A 27,830-nucleotide genomic window follows, 5' to 3' on the forward strand; every position below is an offset into this window, starting at 1 on the left:
TGAGCTCCTTACCACGAACAAGGCTCTGATACCATGTGAAGATAGTGGGAGAGAGGGAAGGAGTCTCACTTGCGGCTTTCTCACATACACAATGGGGGAATACACACACAGGTGGAGGCTGAAAACAGTTTTTCTCTTCTTAGTTCCATCCCTCCCTCCTCGAGCAGGAGGTCTTCCCCTGTTGAGGGGTTTGTTTCCGCCACTAGGTCAGGTAAGGTGTTCCACTCTACATCCTCCCGTCGATGAGGATTATTAGTTGGAACATACAGGGCCTAGGTGGCGTCCCACATTGCCACCGTAGACAGCTGATCCGGGATCAGCTTCATCCAGGTGTTACTGGGGGTTCCATTGATATATTATTTATTCAAGAGCACAAGCTGGATTCTAGAGATTGTGCCAAGTCAGGCAAGTTGCTTTCTGGCTATACTTTTTGGTCGCCTGCCTTGGGCACCAGGGGGGGCACTTCTATTTTAGTTTCGCAGTCGGTTCTCCCCTTAGTTGTTGGGCACGGAGTCATTATTCCCTCTAGAGCTCAGTGGATTATTCTTTTGATTGGAGGGTGTAAGGTTGGTTTCCTTAACCTATATGCCTCTAACATTAGAGGGGAACGTGTCCTTATGTGGAAGACTTTGCTCTCCTGGGCCCCCATTGTGGATTCATGGGTGATTGGAGGTGACTTTAACATGGTCGAGTTACCGTCAGACAAAAAAGGGGGTAGAGAAGGCAGAGTTCACTCTTTGGAGAGAGCAGCTTGGGATGCCTTCCTTTTTCATTTCTGTGGCAGAGATACTTGGTGTGATGATGCCTCTCTTATTCAGCCACAGTCCCTCCTATTCTCTTGGTCGAACAGGAGGCAACAGATGCCTATTCATGCACGCATTGACAGATTCTATGTAGATGACTGGGCACTAGACAGAGGTGGATCGGTATGCATTGCTGCTGGGGTTTCCACTTCAGACCACTTCCCTGTTGTGCTGGCTATCTCAGAGCCTCACTTGAGAGGCCGGTCTGCCAGCATCAGGATTCCAGATGCCTTTTACACAGAGGAGGACCTTACAGAGGCAGCCCTGCAGATATGGTTTGCTCATGTCCAGGGTGGGCAGCCATATCCATCACATGTAGCCGCTGCCCTTTCTGGTATTAGCGACTTCTACCGCTCAGTTGCTTGTACCAGGAGACGAGATATTCTCAGACGTGAGATTGGTGTTCGCCAGCAGTTGGCAGCTTTGCAGAGGGAAGAGCAGAAACGGCCTTCAGATGCTTGGATTCAGGAGCGCCTTGCTGCAGCAAGGGCTCATCTGCAGTTATTGTTGATCAGAGTGCTTGATCAGAGAGCAGAGTATGCCTTTCATGCACGGGAGTCCTTCTGGATTTAGATGGGTGGTAGAGTCAATAAACACTTTTTCTCTACTCTTGGCCCTAGACATAGTAGAGAGAGTGTATCCCAGCTTATTGACTCACATGGGGTTTTACAGACAGAGCCTGATGATGTCTTACGCATAGCTTCAGATTTCTATGCCACCCTTCTTACTGCTGATCCTGAGACACACGATAGAGAGGATGCTAGACAGGCTATTTGGCAGAGTATCCCGGTGTTGGTGAATCCGGGTATGCATGTTCTACTCGACGCACCTTTCACCAACACAGAGTTCAGGACTGCACTTTCAGCCCTTCACAAGGGCAAGTGCCCAGGTTCAGATGGCCTCACCCCGTCTTATTTCATTGCATTTTGGGATATGATTGGAGACTATATTACTTCAGCCCTGCAGGCCATTTGGAACTCTAGCGAGATGCCTGGGTCGCTTACAGAGGGTCTCAACCACCTTATCCCAAAAGGAGGTAGCAGAAATTTAGTGTCCCAGTGGAGGCCTATCACACTTCTGGGGACTTGTTACAAGATTCTGGCCAAGGCTATCAGCCTCCGATTGCAGCCACTTCTCCCTGATCTCATTCATGACACTCAGACGGGATTTGTGCATGGCAGAAGTATTTTTGATAACATTTTTTCTTTCTGGGAAGCTTCAGAGTGGGCCATGCAGAGTGGCCAGAATCTTGCCATTCTACTTTTGGATTTTGAAAAAGCTTATGACAGAGTAGATTGGGGTTTTTTGGAGGGCACCCTTCTACGCTTTGGCTTTACTGATGCTTGGATCAGAGGTGTTTCCTCTTTGTACAGATCAGCCCACAGCCAGAGGTACTTATTGGTGGGGTAAGGGGTGAGAGATTTCAGATTTCGAGATCAGTCCGTCAGGGATGCCCCCTTGCTCCTTTCCTTTTTTTGTTCGTGGCCGAAGCTATGAGTATCTATGTTAGATCTCAAGCTGACATCTTTGGGCTGAGACTTCCCATCAGAAGGGAAGAGGAGCTACTTGACAGTGAGTTGGCTGATGACACAACAGTTTACTTAGATGCCACTCCACAGACGCTCACTTCTTTCAGTACAGCATTGGATTTATTTTGCTTGGCGGCAGGGGCGCAGATAAATTGGCATAAATCCAATGGCTTTTGGATCAGTGATGAGGACACTCCAGTTTGGGGGCTTGACATAGGATTCACTTGGGTTCAGAGGGGTGTGCCTATCAGGTATTTGGGCTGCCAGGTCGGCTTGGATATTTCTACCACGCAGCAGTTTGCTCCCGTTTTGGAGAGCATCAGAAGGAAGCTTCTTTTTTGGAGCTCAGCCAAGCTGGATCTTGCCTCTAGAGTTGTGGTGGTCAACCAGGTCCTCTTGGCCACAGCCTGGTTTGTTTGTTCATGTTGGTGCCGTTCTAGGGACTGCATCATTCAGCTCAGAAGACCGATCAGAAACTTTCTCTGGAGTGGGCTTCATGGCACAGCAGATGCCTTAGCCAGGGTGGCTTGGGAGACCCTCATCCTCCCTACACATGATGGGGGTCTCAATATTATTGATCCAGATTTACAGTGCAGAGCTTTACTTTGCAAGATGGTGGTGCGGGGACTTATGCCAGGGCAGGAACCGTGGAAGGACTTTCTTATCAGCAGCATACAGAGGTGCACACCTTCTTCAGGAGGAGACTGGATGAGCAGTGTTAGATGGATCTTCACCACAGCACACCTCAGGTCACCTTCGTTCCCTCTCATGGTTGCCATTCTGAAAGCTTGGGCCAGTTTCAAAAGCACTCTTCGGAGGATTCCTCCTTCCTCTCGGGAAGAGATTGATAGGCAACCCATCATGTGGAATGACAATATTTTAGATGATCATGGCAGATCACTGGGTGCCTCACTCTACATGCAGTGGTCCAGGTGGGAGAGGGGACCTGCTTCTTCTATGGGGTCTTGGAAAGCTTTCTGCAGGCTTCCAGAGGAAACCAAATCAAGGTTGACAGGACATCTCAGAGGGAGTGCAGGGAGGATCTTGCTGATTGAGGCAGCCCTTCCAGAGGTTTGGGTAGACACAGATGATATGCCACTCACTTCCTCCACTTGGGCAGGTACTTTTTCGAGAGGCGGGGTTCTGCTTTCAGGTTTTGGCCTTCCGAGATGCACAGGAGGATGCTTTCATTTTTAGTGTCCAGGATGGTGGCAGATTGCTTAGGTCCACAGAGGACATCTTGCTTGAGTCTGCTTTTCAGCCTATCAGGGTTGTAGGTCTTTTGATGCAGGGATCAGATTCAGAGTGGTTCTCCTAGACCCAGACCCCCGGCTACTCTCCACCGGGTCTTGGAGGCTCTGGCTCTATGGGGGAGTTCCCATCAGGTATTTGCAGTGGGACCCCAGAGAGTGGGAGTGGATTGACGCAGGGCATCGAGAGAAGAGCATCCCCTTCTTTTGTTACACGGTCAGTAATGCCAGGAGATTTCAGCTCAGTAGTAGAGGTTGGAGACCCTCCAGAGTTCCTTATTGGGAGACTTTTGGTATTACTGCGGATCAGCAGAGGTGCTTCTGGAGGAGGCTCTAGAAATCCCACAGAAATAGAAAGATCACTATCTTCTTTTGGCTTTCTATCCATGGAGGGATTGCAGTGAACCTTTGGAGGTCCAGGTTCGGAGCCGACCCTACATGCCCTCGATGCCTTTCTGCTTCGGAGTCTATTCAGCATTGCTTATGGGATTGCAGACAGGCGAGGTTGATTTGGATGGGGGTAGCCAGGATTTTCAGTCACTTTGCCCATTCCCCACTTTTTATGACATGGGGCTCGGTGGCTTGGCTTTCTCTTACAGGACCTCAGGTTTTCTATGAGGGAGTTGACTCCTCTCGGGCCATTTCGGTTTGACGTCATCAGATTGAGTCCTGTTCGTTGGATGTGGTACCACACCTTCCTTTTACAGCTGTACATGCCTCTGTGGATACTTCTTGGGAGATTCTAGCGAGCATAGCATCCTGGCATATCTGGAGAGCCAGATGCACAGAGGCTTTGGAGGATACTCAGGTTCATCCCTCGCACACATTGGCTAGTATCTGGACAGACATCGTACATACCTTGATGGCCGTATGGATGGGTATGTAGGGGGACTCCTGTGCAGCCTCAGCTAGGAGGGCTTCTTTCTTCAGGGAATGGAAGGATTCTCCTTTCTTCTCTGAAACTACTACAGGGTTGAGGTGGCACTTTCAGCCTTAGCCTTGGTTGTTTTCCACCTCACTCTGAGGGGGTTTTTTATTTATCCTCATGATTTCATGATGTATTCCGCTTTGAGCTTGCTCTCGCGGGTTTTTTTTCTTACTTAATAGAAGTCTTTTTCTTGGAAAAAAAAAAAAAAAAGCCAAAAGAACTCTAGTACAAAGAAATAGAAGAACCCTATATGTGGGTTTCAAACCAAACTCAACTAACTAAGGTGGCATACTAATTGAGCCACAAACTAGAGTAGATAAGGATAGCTGTCATCTAGCTATTATTCGTGGACAGTGTACCAACCGCATCTGCAGTTAACAAGTCGGTGACATAAATGCACAACAGTCACCCTGGCATATCGCGAGTGGAGCTTGATATCTCAACATAGGAGACCAATGCACCAACATCCTAGAACTCTCAAGCCAAGCTTGATAAACAAATAGACCTATCAAAGCCAATACATATGGCTCCCACAGTACATCCCCCCTTGGCTTCATAACAGGAAATGTTAGGAAGCCACACACCAAAAAAATAGGAAAACCAATATATCTTTTTAGGAGGACTATCCAAGGCAAACGACCTTTAGACTCAATGAAAACCAAACACTCAATACATATCATTTTAGGGGGACCACCCAGGACAGAGGACCCCAAAATACATCAAGCGTGTAGTAATAAATAAAAATATCTATTTGTGAAAGAGATGTCCTCCAAGTAGCTAATGCGCATGTGTGCACATCTCTGCGAGTCAATGACGATGTCAATGAAGCGCTAGGCAGGAATGCCCCAAAATATGTGTCGGTGAAGTCCATGGGTAGCTACATGGAGCAATTACATGATGACTCAAAAAATGCAGGAAGGAGAGTCACCAACGTCGAAGTAGAAGCCTCAGGTACCACGACCAATCGGAAAGTCAATCAATGCGAAGCACCTCAAGCACCGATCAAATAAGCAATGTTGAAGAAGTTACTTGTTGATGTAGAGTGGTCTACATCAAGCTCCATGTAATACACTAATTAGAGAGATCATTGTAGTGGAGTGTGTCGAAGTAATATCGGAGAACTCACATTTAGCTCGGGAAGTCTTCACCAAAGTTTGGAGTAGTCACGTGAAGGAGTCACTACAATGTAATGTCAAGAGCTCACATCAAGTGACGAGCAGAAAGATAGAGGCAGCGTGGACAGCAGCTCCAAGAGAATGACAGGCAAAATGAGGGCACGAACTTGCGGGCAGCAGCTCCAAGAGAATGTCGAGAAGAAGGAGAAAATGGCGGGCTGGAGCAGAGGTCAACGTTGAAAAGGATGGACAGCTCCACGTTGAGCTGGTTGCATCATGCTTGGGCTATCAAATCAATGAGCTCCAGAACAAAATTTGCACACAGAAACAAATTTCGTCACTTCTTGCAAGGGCTGTAACTTTTCACAAAAAACTTGGATTGCAATGATGTAAGAACAAAATTTGTAGTACTCAAGGTCCTCTACAACTTTGCTGAAGACACAAAGCCGTGATTCTGCTTCTAGCTCCGGATAGAAGCAGAACATCGTCCGCAGGTCACAGAAAGATGTAGCTGAAGGAAGGAGAAGAGAGGTGGCAGATCATGGCGTGGAGAAGAGAGCTTAAAGAAAGAGAGAAGAGGGCAGCCTTCAAAGGAGGATGAGTTAGAGTAGCTTTATTGGCCTCCCTCACCTCAACCTCTTGGAAGGGAAAAGGAAAGAGAGAGCAGGGCTAGGAACATGGCTCTGATACCATATGAAGAGATCTAGTAGCTAGCTAGGAATGGAATGGAAATGTGGAAAGCATAATGAAAAGCAAAATGGAAAGGAAAATGAAAGAACAAGTGCTAGGCAATGATAACCAAAATACTCACATGTAGATAGCCTGATGTTGACTGATATCCAAAGACTCAAGACAAGTACAACACTATATAGTGTGATACTAGACTCTAGGAAGCCAGAGTGTGTATGGGATAGCTCCCAATTATGACACGTGGCATGTCTAGGACTCACTAGACTATAAAACACCCCCTAGACACCTAGTACACTCATTTTTGACTCACTTTGGCTTCATATTCCAACACGAACAAGCTTGAAAAATTATGCCCATTGGAAGTTGTATCTCCAGGTCAAGTTTATTCACAAAGACCTATGGGAGATTGTTCAGTGATACGAGCATAAGCCTAAACATCCCATGAGCTCAATCCATTGGGATGCTACCCGGGAGAATTTCTTGGAGGAACTATAGGATTGGGAGGACCGGGACTCCAAGACATATTCTGAAGGAACATAGTGGAGTAGGGAGAGGAGGTAGGATAGGAAGGGAAGACTAGAACTATGGAGGATGGAAGCAAAGGAAACAACTAGAAAGTATGAAAGACAAAATGAAAGAGCATGAACCAAAAGAAAGTATTCACATGTAGACCAAAATGCTTGTAGGCTTGATTAGATTGAATAATTTGAAAAGTGACAAGTACAAACCTTTATAGGATAGGCATACACACTAGAGTACCAAAGTATATATGGGATATCTCCCATTATGACACGTGGCACTCACACATAAGACTCTACACTAAGGTAGAACACACTAAAACACACTCAACTTGACTTCATGTTCTAACACCCCCCCCCATGAAGGAAAGGTGAGGGACTACTAGAATGGAACCAAGAATATAACATGACAATGACAGACTACTAATTTGCGCACCCCAAGTAACTTAGAGGCTAAAGTATGATCATGTTCACGGGTTGATCCAAGCACTCTCATGGCTTGAAACTCAACATGACTCAAAGGCTCATGTCTTAGCATGGCTACATGACCAGCTCATAGGTCTAGGAATACACCGACATCCTAGAACTCGGCCAAACTTGATAAATAGACCCTATCAAAGTCAATACATGGCTCCCACAATACATCCCCCTCCTGGCTCCAAAACAGGGTGACAAGGAGCCACACATCATAGATAACAAAACATCATTTTAGGAGGATTGTCCAAGGCTGAGAGCCTTTATTGACTCCATATATAAAACTTTCATTCATTTCATGCATAGAAAGGGCAGAGAACCCATAAAAGATCCCCAAGTAGTTGCCTGCACAAATGTGCACATCTCCCATTCGATGAAGTTCATGGCGAGAATGCCCCTGCAGATATGTCGACGTCGGCCATGGGAGCAGCTACCAAGGGCTATTACTCCATGACTCTCAAAATGGCGGGTGGAGAGTTAGTAAAGTCCTCAAATGTGAGAGATTATGCTTTAGGAAGGTCTTAACACTGATATGGATCAGTGTCAGTATCTAATCCTTTACACTGAACTAGTAGAAGTAAAATTAGGGTTTTGCACTCTTAGCGTTTCTCATAGAAATTAGGGTTTTTAAAAATTTAGGGCTTTTCAAAATTTGGTGTCCCAGCAACACTCTGGAGCCCTCTAATCGTGGAAACCCCTAGGAAATTTGAAGATTTGAGCAAAAATTAGAGATAGTGGAACTTAGGGTTTGCTGGCAGGTAGTGAGCATACAAAGTAAGCTGATAATAGTGGCAAAAGCTCCAAGGGTAGAAGCAGCAGCTGGAGGCAGTCCCGAGGTGAGCAAATCAATGTAGTAGCAGTGGCAAGCCCGAGAATAGGAGCGTGGACGACACCAGATTTTTGCGATTTCTTGTAGGTGACGTATCTTTTGATACGGACCTTAGATTGCAACGAAAAAAAACAAAAAATGTAGATTTGGATCTGTCTACAACTTCCTTTAGATCTCATAGCAAGATTTGGCGTGTATCTCATGGTTGTTAAGACACTCGTGTCTTATCGTAAGACACTTAAGACACTTAAGACACGTGTCTTACCTTAAGACACCTTTAGACACTCTTGTTTTTTTTTTTGTAGTGGCAGTGACCTCGTAGATTCGGATTAGGATGAATCTTCAGAGATTTGAGTCTTGAGAGTCGAAAGTTTCCTTTCAATTATATGGATCGAGATGCAGATTTCATTCATATCACATGTGACAAGATTCAATTGTCCATTTAAACCTTTAAGTACTCAATCCTTGCGAGCTCTTGAGTCGCGAGTCTTAACTTTAAGTTTTAAGTCTTGAGTGACGAGTCTTGACTCTTAACTACATTGTACAAGTGCCTTCTTGCATTGTTTAAGTGTAGCTTATTGTACTTCTAGAATCTAGCAGCGAGCTATGCTAGCAAGTTGTCCATTTGTATACTCATACATATATTAATTAAATATTTATTATTATAATCACAATGGCGTGTCTTACGTGTCTTATCTTTAAGACACTTTAGACACTCGTGTCTGAAGCGTGTCTAACGTGTCGTGTCTTAACGTGTCTTACAACCATGGTGTATCTCTAGATATCTTTGTTGCACTATCCGCAAGTCTCAAAAAACTGCACCTCAATTTGCCTTAGCAAGTAGCTTTCAATGGAGGTAGTAGAGTAAACAGCCACAACTATAGTAGGTGGAGAGGCTAAGAAGAATGGCTAGCTCTTCCTTGGAGGAGGAGGAAAGCTTCCATTTGTGGGCCTCCCTCAACCTCTAGGTTGAGCTAGGAAAAAAGGAAGAAATGAAGGAAGGAGGGAGGATGGCTAGGAACATGGCTCTGATATCACATGAACATAGTGGAGTATGGAGAGGATGTAGGGTAGGAAGGGAAGACTAGAGCTATGGAGGACGAAAGAAAAGGAAACAACTAGACAGTATGAAAGACATAATGAAAGAGCATGAACCAAAAGAAAGTACTCACATGTAGACCAAGGTGCTTGTAGGCTTGATTAGATTGAATAATTTGACAAGTGACAAGTACACGTCTTTATAAGATAGGCATACACACTAGAGTACCAAAGTACATACGGATTATCTCCCAGTATGACATGTGGCACTCACACATAAGACTCTACTAGAATTCCTAGTAGAACACACTAAAACACACTAAACTTGACTTCATGTTCATTCATTGTTGGTACACAAGATCATGAAGGTCTCTTTAACAGTACAAACATTGAATAGCACTTTGGAAGTATGGTTGAAACTAGAAGATCTTTATGCAAGGGATTCTGCTATGCGAGCTGTCACTATTGAGGGATAGCTATGTAGTCTTGAGTTCCCCACAGGGAGCACCATGCAGCCACTCTTGATGAAGGATAAGGTCATTCATGACCAAATCTTGGCTATGAGTGATGGGCTATCATCTCTTCAGTTGGCAGCCCTTATCGTAAACAAGCTTCCACCAGAGTACAGCATGGTTTCTTGAGCATTGAGGTGACAGGTCACAACAAGCCAGCTTAATTTTTGATGACCTTTGCTCTCTTCTCTAAGAGGAGGAATTGGTTTTCTTATCTCAAGAGAAGTTGCGGGCCACTCCGGGGGGTGTTGAAGCACTCACAATTCCAAAGAAAGGAAGGCCTAAGTGCTATGCTTGTGGAAAGAGAGGGCATATGGCCAAGGATTGCATGCCAAAAACAAATATAAGGACCAAGACATGGGTCACAGATACATGTTCGAGTCCATCTGGTGGTTCCAAGGCAGCATCCGTTGCCCAAGATGTCCAAGTTTCACTAGCTTTCTAGCACTAGTTACAGGTCCCCCCACGTGCCACAACCAGAGGGCTTGTTGGGCTGATAGTCATGTTGAAAATTTGGCAGGCAATGCAAAACTGTGGAGCTATGGACCAGATATGTTTGAGGGAGAGGAGCTTGATGAGATGAGAGCATCATGGATTAGCAGTGGGAGTTTCTGCCACGATGCTGCCAGATGAGAGACATGCACTCCACATGCAACACAGGGAGGGAACCAAGCACACACGATTGAGTTTCGATCTATGTCAGCCCTCCTCAGAGGTGGCCGCCACAGACGAGGCATCACCCTTGATGTAGCCCACCGGATCCAGAGATTGAGGAGACCATGCCCTCCACCACACCGAGAGAGAGTGAACAGACACAGATACGACAGCTCCTCACATCTCATCAGAGTGCCACCAGGTTACCTGGATACATGGGACTTGGGCATGTACTAGGAGCATTAGCTTTGAGCACCTGATACTCTTCTGATATTTTAATACTCTACTATTTTGTTCACTAACTTAGCACTTTAGCTTTCAGCAAGGGCCTTAGTGAGCCCTTTGCTTCAGCCCTTATTGGCTTGTATGAGTTACCTTTTGGTTTTACACTTTGTCTCATAGGCCCGCGAGGCCTCCTGTGGACGTTAATACATCTTTCTTTCTTTTCGTTCTCTCTCTCTGTCTCTCTCTTTGTGTCACATGCTTTCGCATATGCACCACTTTCACAAACTTCACACCTATGACAACAACACCTTTCCCACTCTAGGTCAATTTGCCAAGTCTAGATTGCAATCAACACATTTGAGTCCATACCTCGGACACTAGATACCATGTCAGCATCAACATCTTGGCAATACACCTAAAACTTGGATGTGTCAACAAAATCTTGGATCTTTGATCTCAGAATTGACTTTGGATACTAGAGTCCATATAAGCACCTGGCTTCCAACAACCCGCTCAAATACTAGACTCGGCAATAGTCCGAATCCTAGATTTTGGATCCAAACCAACCTAGATACAGGGCCCCACCTAAGCACTGAGATCCTTGATATTAGATTCCATGCCAACAACATCTTAGATCATTGATACCAGATCCGACCTCGAATAGTGGACCTCCATAAGCATCCATATCGTGAGAACACACCGGACTTTGCATCAACCTGGACCCTTGGTTTTAAATTTGAAATCCCGATCCCGATCCCACATCTGAACCCTATTTCTCACAGTCTCTCAGGTCAGTAACCTGAAAATTCTTCCCATTTTTTGGATTTTTTTGGTGCTCCCCAATTGGTGATCAAATCTAGCATAGATTCAAATTTTTGGCACAATCTTGGACACTTTCACCACCAACCTCACTAGCGCAACGTGAATCAAGTTCTGGACTTAGATCACCTACTCCTACAACTACGGTTGCTGCACTGAATGTTACAAGTGCTACAATTTGTTGTTGCTCTGCCACTATTCTCTACTATCATTGACCACCTGGGACACCTCTATCACTCTTGCAAAAACAACTCATGCTGCTTGTAGTTCATGGATCTGCTGACACCCCGCTATGTCTACTCCACGAGACCCACCCCGATGAAAGTCAAGGGCTTCATGTCCATAGATCCACAAAGGGATAAATGTATGAGGGAATGCATGAACTACAATACCTACTCACCCAAGAACTCAAGCAACTATAGGAAAGTGTGAAGAAGCTCTCTCAAAAGCTGATTGCAGTTGAAAGCAAAGTGGAGGTAGGCTATGCAAAGGTCAATAAGATGGAGCAAAAAATGCATAAAGTAGAGAGCAAGAGACACTAGCAGATGCAAGATTTTTGAGAAAACTAAGCACCAGGACATCATCACCACCCTAGATGACTTGATGAACACTAAAAGGGATAAGATAACAATGTCTTTGAAAAAAAGAAAGAAAGTCTATTAACGTCCACTGGAGACCAAAAGGTCTATGGGACAGCAAGAAACCCTCTAGTACATCTGCTTTAGGGAGGGCACATGGCAGCTCCCAAGGAGTGCAAAAAGCAACCCCAATTATTTAGAGTACCTACATGATATTCTGGAAGAGTAAAGAGCCATACAACCTCACAGCCAGCCCTAGATATGAGCTGACATTCAACCAATGATGCTTGTATGCTATCCCTGCACCAGCTGCAAAGCCCCCTATATGGGCACATAGCTGGGCCTGTTCCAACCCCACAGCCAGCCCTTGATGTGAGCTGACATTCAACCATGATGCTGGCAAGGGTGCCTCACGGGCTGCCCTAATACTAGTCGAAGAGGATGTGTATTTGCTGCCCATGTGGCAGCCAAATTCATGTCCACATGGCAACCCTAGTCCATTCCACTTTATCCCATTCTATGATGTACGTCATCCTCCCCCGTGTCCTCATTTGCGGGCTCATAGGTACCATTCTATTCCAACACCCCATCTCCCCAATCCATTGTGGTCCAACAACCATGTGTCAATGCAAATGCTCCATCAGCTCCCATGGAGAAGCTCTCATGAACAAGTCAAAGGCATCCTTGATCTTTGTTCCATGACTCTGCAACTCCTATTCTTCTAGGTCCGGTTCCATACAAGCAACCTATCTTGGTACACAGGTTCTCCCCGTGCAGTACCAACCACTTATGGTAACACAATGGTGGCTTTGACCATCAATTGTGGGCTATGAACTTGTGTGTTAACCAGATAAGATGAAGTAACTCGTTAGCCAAATTTAGTGCGATAAGTCATACCCAAAAAAAAAAGTCTCCAACGTTCATAAACATAGATTAGGAGAATCTATGCCCCTAATTGTTCTCCTTGATTTCAAAAAAAAAAATTATTTTGTGAAATGAAATCTTTAAATACATGGGCTTCTTACCCTTTAATTTTACACTAAAATCTTCATAATCATGATTTAACACTAAACATATGGGGTACTAATATAATGAACATGATCCCCAACTAAAAGCAGGAGCTTATCCTATTGAGAACATTATTGGACTCTCTTTGTATGTGCATGCGTGTGTGTGTGCATATATGTGTGTGTGTGTGCGTGTTTGATCATGAACACACAGTGTCTGTGCATTCCGGAGTGTGTGTGTGTGAGAGAGAAAGAAAGAAAGAAAGAAATTTTATTAGAGTCTTCGGAAGACCGATGGGTCTATGAGACCGAAAGAAAACCTGATACAAGTCACAGTAAGGGTGGAGCTACTGAAACGAGCATCATCACCCGTACTGATGAATCCTAAGTCTGATCATACATAATCAAATACATCTGGATGTAACAATGAAAAGAAAAGGACTGGAGCAGAGCGGAATCCTCCGTATGTCATGTCCCCCTAGCTGGTGCATAGCCGCTGATGGGACGCTGGTGCCCGTCAAGGGGTGCCATGTGTCTCGGTCTCCTGGACGAGGCTCGACGCAAGATCAGAGCCACCGTGACTCCCGTGGGATGTATCTCGGGTATAAAAAATGACGAGAGGTCTCCCAGAGTGACTGGACAATCAATGTCACTCGATGGGAAGAACTCTGTGATCCTGCTCTGAGAGGTGTCTGATGATGTGGCCAAGCCCCGTTGCCTGAGTAAGTACTATCTATGTCGGATTCCCTCGTGAATGAAGGCCACGAGGCATCTCTGATCTGGGTAGGCGAGGAATCTGGAAAGGAGCCCGGAGCTCGTCTCTGAAGAGGCAGTGGTAGCGACCTCGGATCTCGTAGTACACTGGGCACCTAGAAATAAAATGCTCCTCTGACTCAACCTCCTGACAGTTGCATAGTATGCATAAGTGATGCTCCCTAGGAATCCCCTCTGCTCTGCCACTCTCTATGCGGAGGTGGTGTGATGATACCCGAAACTGTCCGACGGAGATTTGTCCGACGGAGATCCGTAGTGAGTGAGGCATATGAAGCTTAGTGTACCCCAGTGGTGTGATGAATCCCTCCTCCAAAATGCGAAGACAATAATCTCTGTAGAAACTAGCTTCACTGGAAGCTCCCTCAGCTCCAACCAGGTCCTAAAGGTGTGTAGCTATAAGAGATCCTCTCGAATGACCTGGTTGGTATGTGGCCCAATCAGGATGGTGGGTGGGAGTACCGGAGGGGCATCTAAACTGTACTGAAAAGGAGGTATCCTATCGATGTGGAACCCTAGTCTCACAAACCATCTGTGAGTCCGTGCATACCAGCATCGCTCGTCTCCCTCTGCTGCCAACCTCATGGAGGAATCGAGAGCCAATCATGGCAACCTCTATCTCCCTAATGTGCAGTCCCCATATGATCTAACCCGGTGTAAATATGTGATGATCTGAAAGGCTACATCATAGCTGGAGTGGAGAAGCACCAAACTCGGCCTGAATGATGTGATGTGGTACAGACGGTTTCCCCCGGATCATCCGTGAGAGCATGAGGATCTGCAAGCGCTCCACCCGTGTCCACTCTATCTCTGACATGTCAGGCCCCCAACAAGGGCTGCCATACATACCGACTGGTCGGGGACCAAGGAGTCGAAGAGAAGAGCCTTGGTCTGAGGGTCCTGGAAGTGGGAGTGAAAGCACTGTCTCTCTAGCCGAGCCAGTGAGGCGTATCCCCTGCTCAATTTGGCTTGCATCGCTGGTCTCATCGTGAAGATCGGGCTGGAGAAGATGACCCCCAAGTAAGTGTATGAGGATACGATCTCAACTGGTGACCCACCCAAAGTAAAAGTAAACTGTTTCCGTTGCATGTTTGCTTGAGAGGTGTTAAAGATCATGACCTTGGTCTTGCCAAGGTTGACCTCCAAATCATGGGATAAACAAAAAGCCTGCAGTGCATCTAGGTGTCGCTGGAGCCCCTCGGGTGTGGACGACAAGAGTGCCACGTCATCTGGATAAAGAAGAATCCTGATGATGATCCTGGAAAGTGAGCAACCAGTCCCTCCGAATGTCCCCATGAAAGTCTCAAGCTCATCGATGTAGAGGCCAAATAGGGTCGGTGATAAGGGACAACCCTGTTTGACCCCTATGGTACTCAGGATCTCATCTGTCCAACCTACGCCTATACGAACTTGGCCTGAGACTCTCTCATACAGTGCCATGACTGCCTAGATGATCTCCTGATCAAATCCCAGTGTGTGTAGGCGTGTGATAAGACGAGCTCGAGGTACTGTGTCAAAGGCTTTGCGGAAATTCACAAAGCAACAGTATACCCTCTCCTTCCATGATCTGGCCTCCTCAATGACACTCCTGAGTGTGATTATGTGATCCATAGTCCCATGGTCTCGCCTGAAACCGGCCTGACCCTCTAATCTGAGCCCTCTCATCTCTGCGAACAGGCTGACCGATGCATCCAATACAGCTGCATAGATCTTGGACATCACATGTCCAATCATGATAGTCTTTTAGTTACTCGGATCCATGGGATCCCCTACCTTGTGGATGGGGGTGATGGTGTTGAGTGTCCAAGTGCAGGGGAAGCCAAGACAAACATTGTCATTGAATAGCTTTGCTAGGATTGGGGCTAACGTGTTGATCCCATATGCGATAAACTCAGTGCATCCAGCCTACTCTGGATGCCTAAACAGACTCCTAACCTACATCGATCACATACCACTCATAGAGGACCGTGCTGCCCTGATTAGTCGCACACTCCACGAGGCTGCCCTCCAAATCTTTCCCCACACCACACGGTCCACTAGACCACCACCTCTTGGTTCTGTATCCTGGAACAATTGGTACGATGCGGAGTGCAAGGTTTATCGCCGACAACTCCGACTTGAAACCAGATGTCACCTCCCAAACACACCAGACACCGTACGCAAGTACCGACCTCTCGTACGTCGGAAGAAGCAGGCTTTTCTTCGTCAAAATGAGGAGGAGATGCTGCACATCTTGTACAGTAGCAACTCTAAGGATTTTTTGCGGAGATTCCTTGAGCGTAGGTCCCCATTACCCCTCACCGACACGAGATTCTGGCACACGTATGCACACCATCTATATGATGTCCCACACCAACCCACTCCAGACCTCATACACACACCTCGTCCCACCACTTGCACATTGTTCACCAGAGGGGGAGTCAAGGACGCAACATTGAAACTGCACAATGGCCGAGCTAAGGATCACGAGGGGCGTCGTCGTAGGTGTCGTGCTTCCTATGTGGTGTGTGTGGTGTGGCTAAGCATGGGGTGGCGATAGTGAAGAATAGGTATGTGTGATCAGCTCCTGGAGGGGGTGGTGCTACGGTGAAGTCAGTGATACATGAAGTGAAGGTAGGGGATCCCATGATGTAATCTACTAGACTAGTGCCCCCCCCCCCCCCCCCCCATGTGGGAAGCAAGTAAAACCACCTAAGGAGGGCCATAAGTCGAGCCCGTTGTAGATGATGAGATCATGCATCCTGCCCAAATCAAGGAGCGCGTGTCCATATGGTGTAACAGGCTCGTGTTGGGGTCTGATGAGGTCCTAGTCATACTTGCTCCGTCTAGGTCCATGTCTGGAAGAATGATAGAGTCGTCTCGGAAGTCTAGGAGTGGTGGCTGTCGCGTACTCGTCCTGGCGTCGAAGTCCCCAACAAGGAGAACTTCCCCGCGGGGTGAAAGGTCTGGGATATCTTGATGTAAGGGTGCATATGGAGATGTCTCACCCTCTTCTCGTGCCACTCTGGCGAAGTGGGATGTGTCTGGCGGGAAGTAGCATATTGCTATGAAAAGGTCACGGGTGTCTGTGCATCGGATCCAGATCCACATGAATCGGGAGTGTGCGTCCTTCCTCTCAATGGAGATGGCTCCAGCGAGGGAAGACCTGTACAATACTACGACCCCGCCTGATCCTCGGACTCCTCCTATATCCCTCGTCTCATCCCTAAAGGCTGACTCCCATGTGTAGCCACTGTATATCAGTAGTGGACGCTCTGGGCTTTGGTGTGTCTCCGTGTAAAAGACTATGTCTCGTCCTGTATAAGACTTCGAGAAGTTTCCTGGGTCTGACCATAAGGTGCCATTACGGTTCCAAATGGTGTAGTCTAGGGTCTTGAAAACCTGAGTCTCATAGGCCCCGGCCCCATCCCCCTAGGGGGTACGGGTGGGAGCCCGACGGCAGGTGCCGGTCAACAACCTATCATCTCGGACCACGGCCCATTTTCCCTCCTTGCGGGCAACATCCCGCTGCTGCAGAAGAACTCGTCGCTCCTCAATCTGTAGTGGTGTCAAGTCCTCGTCCATGGACAGGGTGGGATGCTCTCGTAGAGAGGCTTGACGTTGGAGTGTCGCTAGACGAGCATGTGAATCTCTGAAGCGAATGACTAGGGGCTACTCTCGGTTGGGATCTCTCCCAACACGCCATGCTCCCTCTATGCCATGGTCAGGGACCCCCATGGTGGTGGTCTCACAAAGGTAATCGCCTCCTCCATGGGCATCGTAGTGGTGCTGGTGCTGTCTTGTGTGATCCCTCGTATCCAGATGTTGAGGACCTTCGAAGCCCTCTGCTGCTGTTCTTGTATGGCGGCTGAAACGGTTGCCTTTGTGGGCTCCCGTTTTGCCACATCCACCCATCTAGTCGTCTCTGCTATAGCCGACTGTATTGTGGCTATCTGTGCCTCCATCTCTGTGACTGGGGTCCCTCCAGGCACTGCTCTGAGGGTCCCAAGCTCCTCTCAAAGCTGTGTGATGTCGTGTTTGAGTCCCTGGATAAGGTTGCCCTGCTCGTGTATAATGCGGGCCTGCTTCTGGGTGTATCGGGCCTGCTCCTGGGTGTAATATGTCAGCTCTGCCTGACGGGCCCGGATGCTATGTATCTCAGCCAATAGGGAGTCCCAAGCATCTGGCGGGGGCCTAAGATGATCTCAAGAGGGGTTGGAATGAAGGTGGACTGCTGAGGTTGTACTGATGGGGACAATATGATCTGGGCGGGGGAGTGATATGTAGGAGTAGCGAGGTCGGATGAGGTGATGAAGGGTGGCTGACTGAGAGGTAGAGGTGATATGAGGGGAAAGTACTGTGGACCCGTGGTTGATGGGGCCAGTGGTGAGGCTATTGGAGAGGAGACCTGTGATGATGATGCAAGAGAGGAGAAGGAGAGAGGTGGCGTAGATGATGAGGCGGATGATGGTGGTGAAATAGTGGTGGTAACCATAGAGGTCGAGGATGTGGTGAGCCGCATGGGCTTTGGGTGGGCCCCTTTCTTCTGGGCCGCAGTGCTGTTTACTGTCAAACCGCTCCGGTTGCTGCATTTGTTGAAGTTCTCCAAATTGAGTTGCTTTTGTGTTTTCGCCTTGTCACCATTCCCCTTCCCCATCTCCACGCGTATGCAGATTTGGATCGAGGGGTCTCCCGCCTAGTCTTTTGTCCTCATCCCTCTGTTCCTTTCATTATGGGGGCAAAGAAGGGACTGCAAGAGGTCAAAGCTGCCTTTTTTTTTTGCCCCCCTTTTTTTTTTCCCGGGGGGGGAGGGGGGGGGGCGGAAGGGAGGGGTCAGCGGAGGGGGTAGCGGGGGGGTTAGCGGAGGGAGTAGCGGGGGGTAGAGAGGGGTAGCGGAGGGGGTAGCGAGAGGGGTAGCAGGGGGGGGGGTAAGGCGAGGTAGCGGGGGGGTAGCGAGGTAGCGGGGGGGTTAGGAGAGGATAGCGAGGTAGCGGGGGGGTAGCGAGGTAGCGGGGGGGTTAGCGAGAAGGGTAGCAGGGGGTGGCGAGGTAGCGTGGTGGTTAGCGGAGGGGGTAGGTAGTGGAGGGGGTAGCGGGGGGGTAGGTAGCAGAAGGGGTTAGCGAGGGGGTAGCGGAGGGGGTAGCGGGGGGGGGTTAGCAGAGGTAGCGAGGGGGTAGCAGAGGTAGCGAGGGGGTATAGAGGGGTTAGCGGAGGGGGGGGGAGAGAGAGAGAGAGAGAGATGAGGACCTACAGCCCTTGCTCCAGCCCTCCCAGATAAGCCCGTCTGCCTCAGCTACCTGCTGCTCCAAATCAGCATCCAAAAACGAGGGGTCTGGGTCTTAAATACCTGCTGTACAGCCCCGCCATAGCTCCGTACAATTCCGTACAGGTGTATGGACCTGTACGACCTTTTTTGCCCTGCTCAGGCTGCTGCTGCCGGCTGATTCCCTGCTCCTAGGTTGCTGGTCATGCCGGGTTTGCTTACTGGTTGGTTCTACACGCTGGTTCTGAGGGTTCTCTCTTCCCCCTTTCTCTCCTTTTTGGTTCCTGGGTCTTGTGCACTCTTTCCATCACCAGAACCTCTCTTTATTCTCTGATTTATAGTTCATCTTGGATCTTTTCCTGGTTTTTTCTCTTTTCCTTCTTCAGAACTTGTATTTTCTTCTCTCTAAATCCCTAAAGATCTCTTTCCCCTTCTTCTCCTTGCAAATACACTATTTCCTTCTTCTTTGTGGGCTGTTTTTTCGGGGCTGTTTTCTCGGGACTGTTTTTTCCTGTACCCCCTTTTTTGGTTCCATCTTCTTCAGAAGACATGGCTGAATACTCTTATGAAAAAACTTTTCAAAAGGATCGATCGGTTCAATGCAAAAAGCAAAAGCAAGTTGAGGGTCAGCATGACCCCGTGCATGATTTTGTTGAAGCACAACTGGTTTATGATGTCATGCACGAAGGATTTGCAGACACAAGGAAAGAGTGGAAAGACTCTGTTCCATCGGTTGGTCTCATGGTTGAAGTGGATGAAATTGTGGATCCAGTTAGAGAATATGCAAAAAATGTAGTCATTTTATTTTTCCCAGGTTGGATGCCACCTGCTACAGAGGTAGGCAACTAGTTGACCCGCACACTGGCTGGCTCATTTGTTCATAAGGTACACTATGCAGCCAGAGGCTTTTTTGAGGTCATTATGGTAGATGAGATTCACAGGCAAATGCTTTTGGAACATTCGCCACTCTTTTTTGGGCAACAAATGGTGCACATTTTACCATGGTCTCCCACAAGGGATTATCAGGCTCTAATTTGACATCGATGTCCGGTCTAGGTTGAAGTTGTAGACTTCCCACAATGCATGGCTTCACTCTTGCCTAAAATTGCAGCAACTTTAGGCAAAGTGGTTTGCCCACCGTGGCCTAATGGCAACTCTAATTGATTCTGCATTCTTTGGGATACTGATAATCCCACACCGGAGTCTTATTCAGTCAACGGTGAATAATGTTGACATGGGAAATGCATTTATAAATTGAAATGGGGAGTATTTGCAGGGGCTTGCTTTGAATGTAAAAAATTTGGGCACATGGGTTCGCAGTGTCCAATGAGTCAGCATAAAATGCCTCTTGCTACTTTGCCTACTCAGATGCCCGATAAGGATGCTACTACCTCTATTGGGAATAAAAATAAAGGTAGTAGACAATTTTTTGAATCAGGATAAAGGCAAAGCCCCAGTTGTTTCAAATGGGAGTGCTTCTCCCCTTCGCTTCCTGCTATTCAACCCTCAGCAAAAGGACCAAAAACTCCAATTGATGGATGGCAAAGTCCAAGAAAAGTTATTTTTGTTCGACGACCTCCACCCCCCCACACTTGGAATGGTGCATCTTCTAGTGGAAACTCTCCAGAGGTCAACTCACGAACTGGAATCACATGGGCTGTAGTGACAGCTAGCAGAACCCTCTTCCCTGAAGAAGAGATTGCTGCATTGCTGTCCAATCTTCAGGCGGATGTTTCTTCTCAGGGAAGAGGCCTTGACCCTGAGGTAGAAATGTAGGGTTGACATCTTGAAGGTTGCTGCTGTACATAACTGTTTTTTCCTATAAATATCTGTAAATATGCTTGCTCATATCAAATGCCTTACCTTAAATGTTTAGGGGATGTGCGACAGTAGGAAATGGAAATCTGTGTGGCTGTATATCAATCAATTTCAGCCTGATATAGTGGTACAAGAACACAATCAACATGTCTATGCATGAAAGACAGGTCATTATTGCGGCTATGATATCTTTTATGCTGGGAAGCACTCTTTCTCAGGTGTAGTCATTCTGATTAAGCATGAGTTTCAACCAGTTATTGCTTTAAATGATAATCAAGGCAGATGGGTTATTCTTTAATGCATCATTCAAGGCGAGGTGTTTGAATTTGCTTCCGTATATGCACCTCAATCTTCTCGGGATAGAAGTGCAATTTGGGATGCCATGCAACGATATCCATGGAGATATCATGCCTTTATATGTGGGGATTTCAATAATGCTCCGCAACAGGGTGACAATACATCAGGAAATACCCATATGTTAACCTCTGAAAGGCATGCATGGTCTCAATTACTGATTCATCTTGATTTGGTTGATCTTTGGAAGGAATTGCAGCCTTTGTCACCTGGATACACTTTTCAACATAATGCCCTTTCTTCTTATCAGGCACGTCTGGATCGCTGGTATAGTGTAGCTCCGCAACAAAATGATGATTTTACATGCAAAATGTGGGTTGACTATGCCTTTGTACATTCAGATCATGCACTGTTATGGTTGAGGCTATCTTTTCATGATATGCCAGATGATAGACTGCCTCAAATGTGACATCTAATTGTGAACAATAGCTATTTGTAGCATGTTGCTTTCAAGGCAATGGTTACTGAAGCCTATTAATCTCTGTCTTCTCAGAGCCACTTTGATATTGATAATGCATGGGATTCGTTTGTTTCCAAAATGCAAGTTGTAATTAGAGGTTATGGCAAGTCTTACATGAAGACTCTGAGGGAAATTGCTGCTCAGGCTAAATTGACTTGCCAAGATCTCACTTAACTCAGTCACCTTCGTCCATTGTCTTTGCATGAGCAAACAACACTATGCCAAGCTAAACATTGTCTTCAAATCAATGATCACAGGAAACTTGCTAAATGGGAGACCAGAGCAAGACAAAGAGCTTTCACAGATAAAGGCTGTTCTTCCAAACAATTTTTTAAAAGCTTGCATCAGAAGAGATTAAAAACAAACATTTGGAGGGTGCTTATGCCTAATGGTTCATGGACTACATCACGATCACAGCTTGCTTCTGTCTATGTACATCATTTCTCTTAGCAGTTTGGTTATGCACATCCTCCCTCACAGCAGGTTTTGTCTATAAGAAATTTACTTTTACAGCATGTTTCTCCTATTATCTCCACTACTCAAGCTTTGGAATTGGAGGAACCTTTTACTGAAAGGGAATTGTCAGATGCAATCAAATCTTGTGGTAGATGGAAATCTCTAGGATGGGATGGTCTTACAGTTGAGTTTTTTTTAGAATATTGGCCTCTTTTGAAGCATACTTTGCTGCATATGGTGAATTCTGCTTGGCAAAATCAGAAAATGCCAGACACATGGAAGAGAGGTCTTGTTAAACTCCTTCCAAAAAAGCAATCTGTGAATCTTTGGCTGATTGGAGACCTATCACGCTTATGCCAGTCATTTACAAATTTACTTACAAATTTACTACCAAAATGATTGTTGATCGGATCAAAGGCTACTTGCATGATGGGTTGCATCCTGCGCAATATGGCTTTGTTCCTTGTAGGCATATCACAGACAACATTGCTAATGCCTATGTTGGAATAGAATATGCCAAATATATGCAGCAGGATGTTTTGCTATTGCAAGTTGATATTGCCAAAGCTTTTGATATTGTTCAATGGGACTTTATTTCACAAACAATGCAGGCCTTGGGATTTGGCACAAAAATGCAGCAAGTTATCAATTGGCTATATAAGATAGTGAAGCTGCCTGCATACTTTCAGGGGATATTTCTACAACTTGGACTCTTGGTTGTTCTGTTCGGCAAGGCTGTCCCCTCAGTGCTTTACTATTTGCCATAGCCACTCATCCAATGCTTCAATATATGAACCACCTTTTGGATGCTGGCATGTCGCATGGATTGGAAATTCTTGGCAGCCGTAGCATGATTGCTCAAGCATATGCTGATGATTCTTTCTTTATCCCGAAAAATACTCAGAGCGATCTCTCATTGATTATGCAAGCCCTTTTCACATATGGCTTAGCTGCTGGTTTTCATGTGAAATTTCAAAAATCCAAGCTATTGCCGCCGTTGCATGCTAAAGACTAGCATAGTCTTTTGTGGCCTGGGGAAATTGTTCCACCTTCTCAATTGATTCGACATCTTGGCTATCCTCTAGGTTGGGGGCTCACTCGTTCTCAACAAACTGATTGGGTGCTCACAAAGCTAAGGAAAAAACTTGAATATCGGAAGCTTGCAACTTGGCCATTACATGTTCGTTTGCGAATAACGCAATCCATTTTGATAGCATATATACAATTCTATCTGCCCCTCATCATGTTTACTAAGGTAGATCTGGTTTCCTTTATGTCTGCTATCATGGAGATTTTCTGGCGTACAAAAAAGGGCAAGAAAAGTCTCAGATTACTCTCTATGCATCATCTCTGTTCTCCAAAGATGCACGGGGGTTTGAACATACTCAATATTCAAATGCATATAATTGCTCACAGGGGGAAAATGATGTTGCAGTTTATGCAAGGGGATCAGCCCTGGGCTTTCATGATCCACTCTCTTTTGTTGCATATTGATACTTCTGCTTTTGGGCATTGGTAGCCTACACAGTGGGATTTTCTATTTGGCTCTATTTAAGGCAAGATCAGAGGCTGCCCTTTTGTCTCTCACTTGCTTCTTGATTGGAAGCATATTTTATCCCACTTGGAATGGAATGGTAGGGATTCTTTGTTGGGAAATTCCTTGAGGGCTAAGAATATTTACTGGTCCAAAGTATTCCACCCTCCTTTGGCTATACAAGAACCCAGGTTTTCTTATTTTATATCTTTCAAAGGTATTGCTTCTGTGGCAGATGTACTTCAGGATGATGGCACTCTTTTATCTTTTTTTGCGGCTGCTAGTGAGTATGGTTTGGGAGCTCATTATCGTCCTTTATGGCACACAATTTCAGAAATGCTTCAACCTTTCTTGCCGGTACCTCGTTTGGAACTTTAGGATAGGCTTGAGGATTGGACTCTCCATTCTTCCTCTTCTTCAACCCGTCCTTTGAAGCTGTCACATATCACAGTGCCTTCTCTGTATAAAGTGTTGTTACCTCCGTCTTGGGTTTTTGATAGAGCCAATTCTGTTTGGCATATGGATCACCCATCAAAGTGGTGGAGAAAGCGGCTGTGTCTCCTTTGGCATTATAAAATCCCTCTTCGGCAACAGCTTTTCCTCTGGCGAGTCCTACTTGGCATTTTTCCATCTGGGCAGTTACTCGCGCATAGACATATTGCCCCGGCTGCTTGCCACAGATGTCTACATCCTGTTGAATCTGTGCCTCACATTTTCTGGCACTGTCCACATACTTGTGATTTCCTCGCTCTCATTCGTCAGGGGCTTCGAGCGAGATTTCCTACTATTACTTTTAGCAGGTTCTTCTGGTTATTTGGTTTTCATCCCGCTAGATAGGGTTTTGATTTATTTTAGTTTGGGTGTGCTACTGGGCACTTTGGACTCTATGGATGGACAGAAATCATAGAGTCTTTGGTGCTCCTACTTTTTCATCCTTCGTTTTTTTCAAACAATCTCTGAGGCAATCGTTTTATGATTGCTTTCAAACTCATTTGATTAATCATGATGTATATATGGCTTATACTGAGATTCTTGGTTGAGTAGTAGTTACTCCGCTTTTGGAGTAACTATGAATGTAATTATTTCACAGCAATAAAATATTTCTTCTCACAAAAAAAAAGGTATGTGCATTCTGGATACCATAAAAAAGATCAAGCATGAAATCACCATCTGCAAATGACACACCATCCGTTTGACAGATGACCATCCAACTGTCCCCCTCAGAAATTGACAGCTTGGATCCTGCAAAGCACCTTGTCTTGGGGGTCTACTCCAACTCGTCTTCAAGATCCCCAGTGGACTTCTTTCTTCTCCTGCCTTCTCTCTCACAATGGCCTGAGAGTAGGCAAATGACTGGGGAATCCAAGCAACTGCACCATTGTGACAGAAGGTAGAGGGCCAAAGGCAAGCCGTTGGGAGTATTCAACAGTCAATTCTAGCTAGGGGTCACGCTCTCAGGGCATTCTGCATGTGATTATTTTTATGTCCACTAGGGCATAATAGTGTAATTGAAGTAGCAGTCCAATTCTATAAGGAAGTTCTGAGGCCCCGGCTTCACACGTCAATAGAAGCGTTACGATCTGTGTATATAGGAATCAAATCTTTCAGAATTTCTGGCTCCAACCACAAATTGGAAGTTGATTGGCAATTGCATTTACAAAATGCTCAATGTGTGTAAAAGCATCTCCTTATTCCAAATTTCAAAAAAACACGTCCAATGTTTCGCTCGGTGGTGGAGGGAGCCGAGAGGGCGCCGTGATAGTTCTGATGTGGCATAGGATCATCATAAGACTTTCTAAAGGAATGAAGTAGAATTTTATTCTTCTCTACAAAGTTGTTTTCCTTTGGTCATCCCGTTTATTGATGTTTAGCTTTCTTGAGGCTGCTTTGACCATCTTGATGGAGAGCTGTGCAACCAGAGAAAGGTTTATCTCTTTTCCTCCTTAGATTGTTCAGGCCCATTTGGTTTAGCAATCGAAGAGTTTTTTTTTTGGTTGATAAGTGGGACCGTTGATCAAGTTACAAGAGAGATGAATGCTTGTGGACAAAGCCTAGTGGTTTGTTTGAAGGGGGCAATCAGTGAGCTCATAGCAAGGATATTTTGTACTAAGAGAGAGGCTGTAAAAGGCCAGAAGATTTAGCTAACAAAGATTTTCCCAAAAACACAAGTAAACACGTGGAAAACCAGCACCCTTCCTTACGTCATTGCGTCTAACAATTGCTTGGCCAACATTGTTTCCCGGGGGTTCCTTATACCTTGCCATGTATACAGACACACAAACTTCATGGATGTTTCACTCTGCTCATTTGTAAATAATCTAGCGTAAATGTATTTCTCGGATTATCGACCGGGTCCTAGCTAGTTCGCAAAGAAAACCTTGGCTTTGTGCGCCATATACTCCTTCCCGCAGAATAGTATACGTCCATGATTGCGGTACTGAAAGTGTTCACAGGGTGCTATCAACTGGTGCTGTTCCCGCATAAGCTGAAAAGCGTCTTGAATTTCACCTGCAGTACTTCCGGAGATGGCGGCAGAGAGGCTCCGTCGCCCCATGCAAAGCGGTTGCAGAGTCGCTCAAGCGCCCTGCGCCTGGTGTGTCGATCAGGGTCACAGAGGCAATTTAAGTCTCGTTGGATGCCCTGCAGAAGAACCAAAACGACAGGAAAAGAACTGTAAAACATGAGCGCTACCGATTTCGCAGGATGTTCTCATTGCAGCAGGATTGGGTGGCAAAACTTTGGAAAGCACCTGAATGAAGCTGGAGGCGGCAGTTTCTTCTTGCTCCATGCCCGTTGCCGTCGACAATATCAGCCAAGAATCCTCGTCAAAACGAACGACCATGTTCATGCATTCCGAAAACACAAAGGTGGTAAACATTGTCCCGAGAGTAAAAAATTTATATCTCCATTGTTACTAAAAGTGGCCAAACCTTGGGTGGTTGATTGCCTTTGTTGCAATGTGCTTGCTTTGGATAAGAGGATCAATTGGGTAAGGAGGGTGAAACAAGTAACTCATTAAGTAAGGAGGACCTACAATTTTGGGATATCGTGTCCTTTCTTAGATGATCTAGATAGATAGAGAGATGAAAATAAACACTCACTTCATCATAATCATCGAGAAGGACATACCCCATTGTTAGTAAATTAATATTACATTTACATAAAGTCAGATAAATTAGATACCCATAAAGTCATTATTATTTAAGAGATTCATTATTGTTCTACACGCTAGAAGACAATAAACATGAATAATATTCTCATTCTTAAATGATTGTTTCATGAGTGTAGCATCCGAATGCACGGCAACATGAAATACCATTTAGGACACCCCTAAAAGATAAGTCTCTTTACAACATGCTCTAATAAAAAATGATATTATTATTATGCGACCATTTGTTTCATTATACAATTTTTATCTTTCTCCAATTTCTAATGGCATCAATGGCAAGATATTCAGACTGAAGATTAATACGTTTGCATTTGTTAATCCTCTACCAAACTCTGCCAAATCCAAGATAAACTTATCCTGCCATCCATATTGAGTAGTACGTCGCAAAACTAGAAGCTCTTAAAAATTAATGCTCTTATACTTTTTGTGAAGCCGTACTCAATCAAAAGAGGGGTTGATAGAAATGGTCATTTCCATGAGCTCTTGTTCCAATTCATCACAACTTCAGTCTCATGTAGGAGGTGCTCTTATAAAGACCCTGAGATTTACAATAGCATCTCTTACATCAGGCTAGGCCTTCATGACAACTTGCAAAAAGAGCCCATGGAAATCACCATTTTTACCTACCTCTATGTTTTCATATACTATAGTCTCGTAAGAAAATACAAAAGAGGTAACTTTGAACAACTCCATTGGTTAGGAGACACTACTTAACGGGGATGAAAGATGAGGCTTAGGGTGGATCTGATAGAATCATACAAAGGGACAAATTATAAGTTAATAATATTTGGTCAAAATATCCCACCATTGATGTTCCTAGAGGAGATACTACAAAACAATTTTGAACTTGCTAGAGAGAAAAAAATGAAGAAAGGAAAATAGTGTACAATGAACTTGATGGAAACATAAAAACATTATCAAAATCCATTGGAGTTAGTGCTGAAGAAAATTATCTTTGTGGCTTTCTAGAATCAAAGTTCATTTTGATATGCATCAAAATACTGCACTCATGCAACAAGTAGTAGATTGTCTATGTTTATTGTCTTCCATCATGTGC

The 27,830-nt window shown here is 45.6% G+C and overlaps 1 protein-coding gene across 1 annotated transcript in view; it reads right to left on the bottom strand.

Annotated features, from left to right (window-relative positions):
- The window catches only part of LOC147880170 (uncharacterized), a 368,868-nt gene extending 342,386 nt beyond the window's left edge, over positions 1-26,482 (bottom strand). The window contains exons 1-2 of the mRNA XM_087370364.1: positions 26,354-26,482; positions 26,113-26,244 (exon numbers count right to left, since the gene is read on the bottom strand). Coding sequence (XP_087226490.1) covers positions 26,113-26,244; positions 26,354-26,482 — 261 coding nt within the window. The remainder of the gene's footprint in view (positions 1-26,112; positions 26,245-26,353) is intronic.
- Between the last annotated feature and the right edge of the window lie 1,348 nt (positions 26,483-27,830).

The sequence above is a fragment of the Dipteris shenzhenensis genome, chromosome 32, assembly GCF_047967505.1.
Source record: "Dipteris shenzhenensis isolate YYH24624 ecotype China chromosome 32, Dip_SZ_1.0, whole genome shotgun sequence".
NCBI classification, from domain to species: Eukaryota; Viridiplantae; Streptophyta; class Polypodiopsida; order Gleicheniales; family Dipteridaceae; genus Dipteris; species Dipteris shenzhenensis.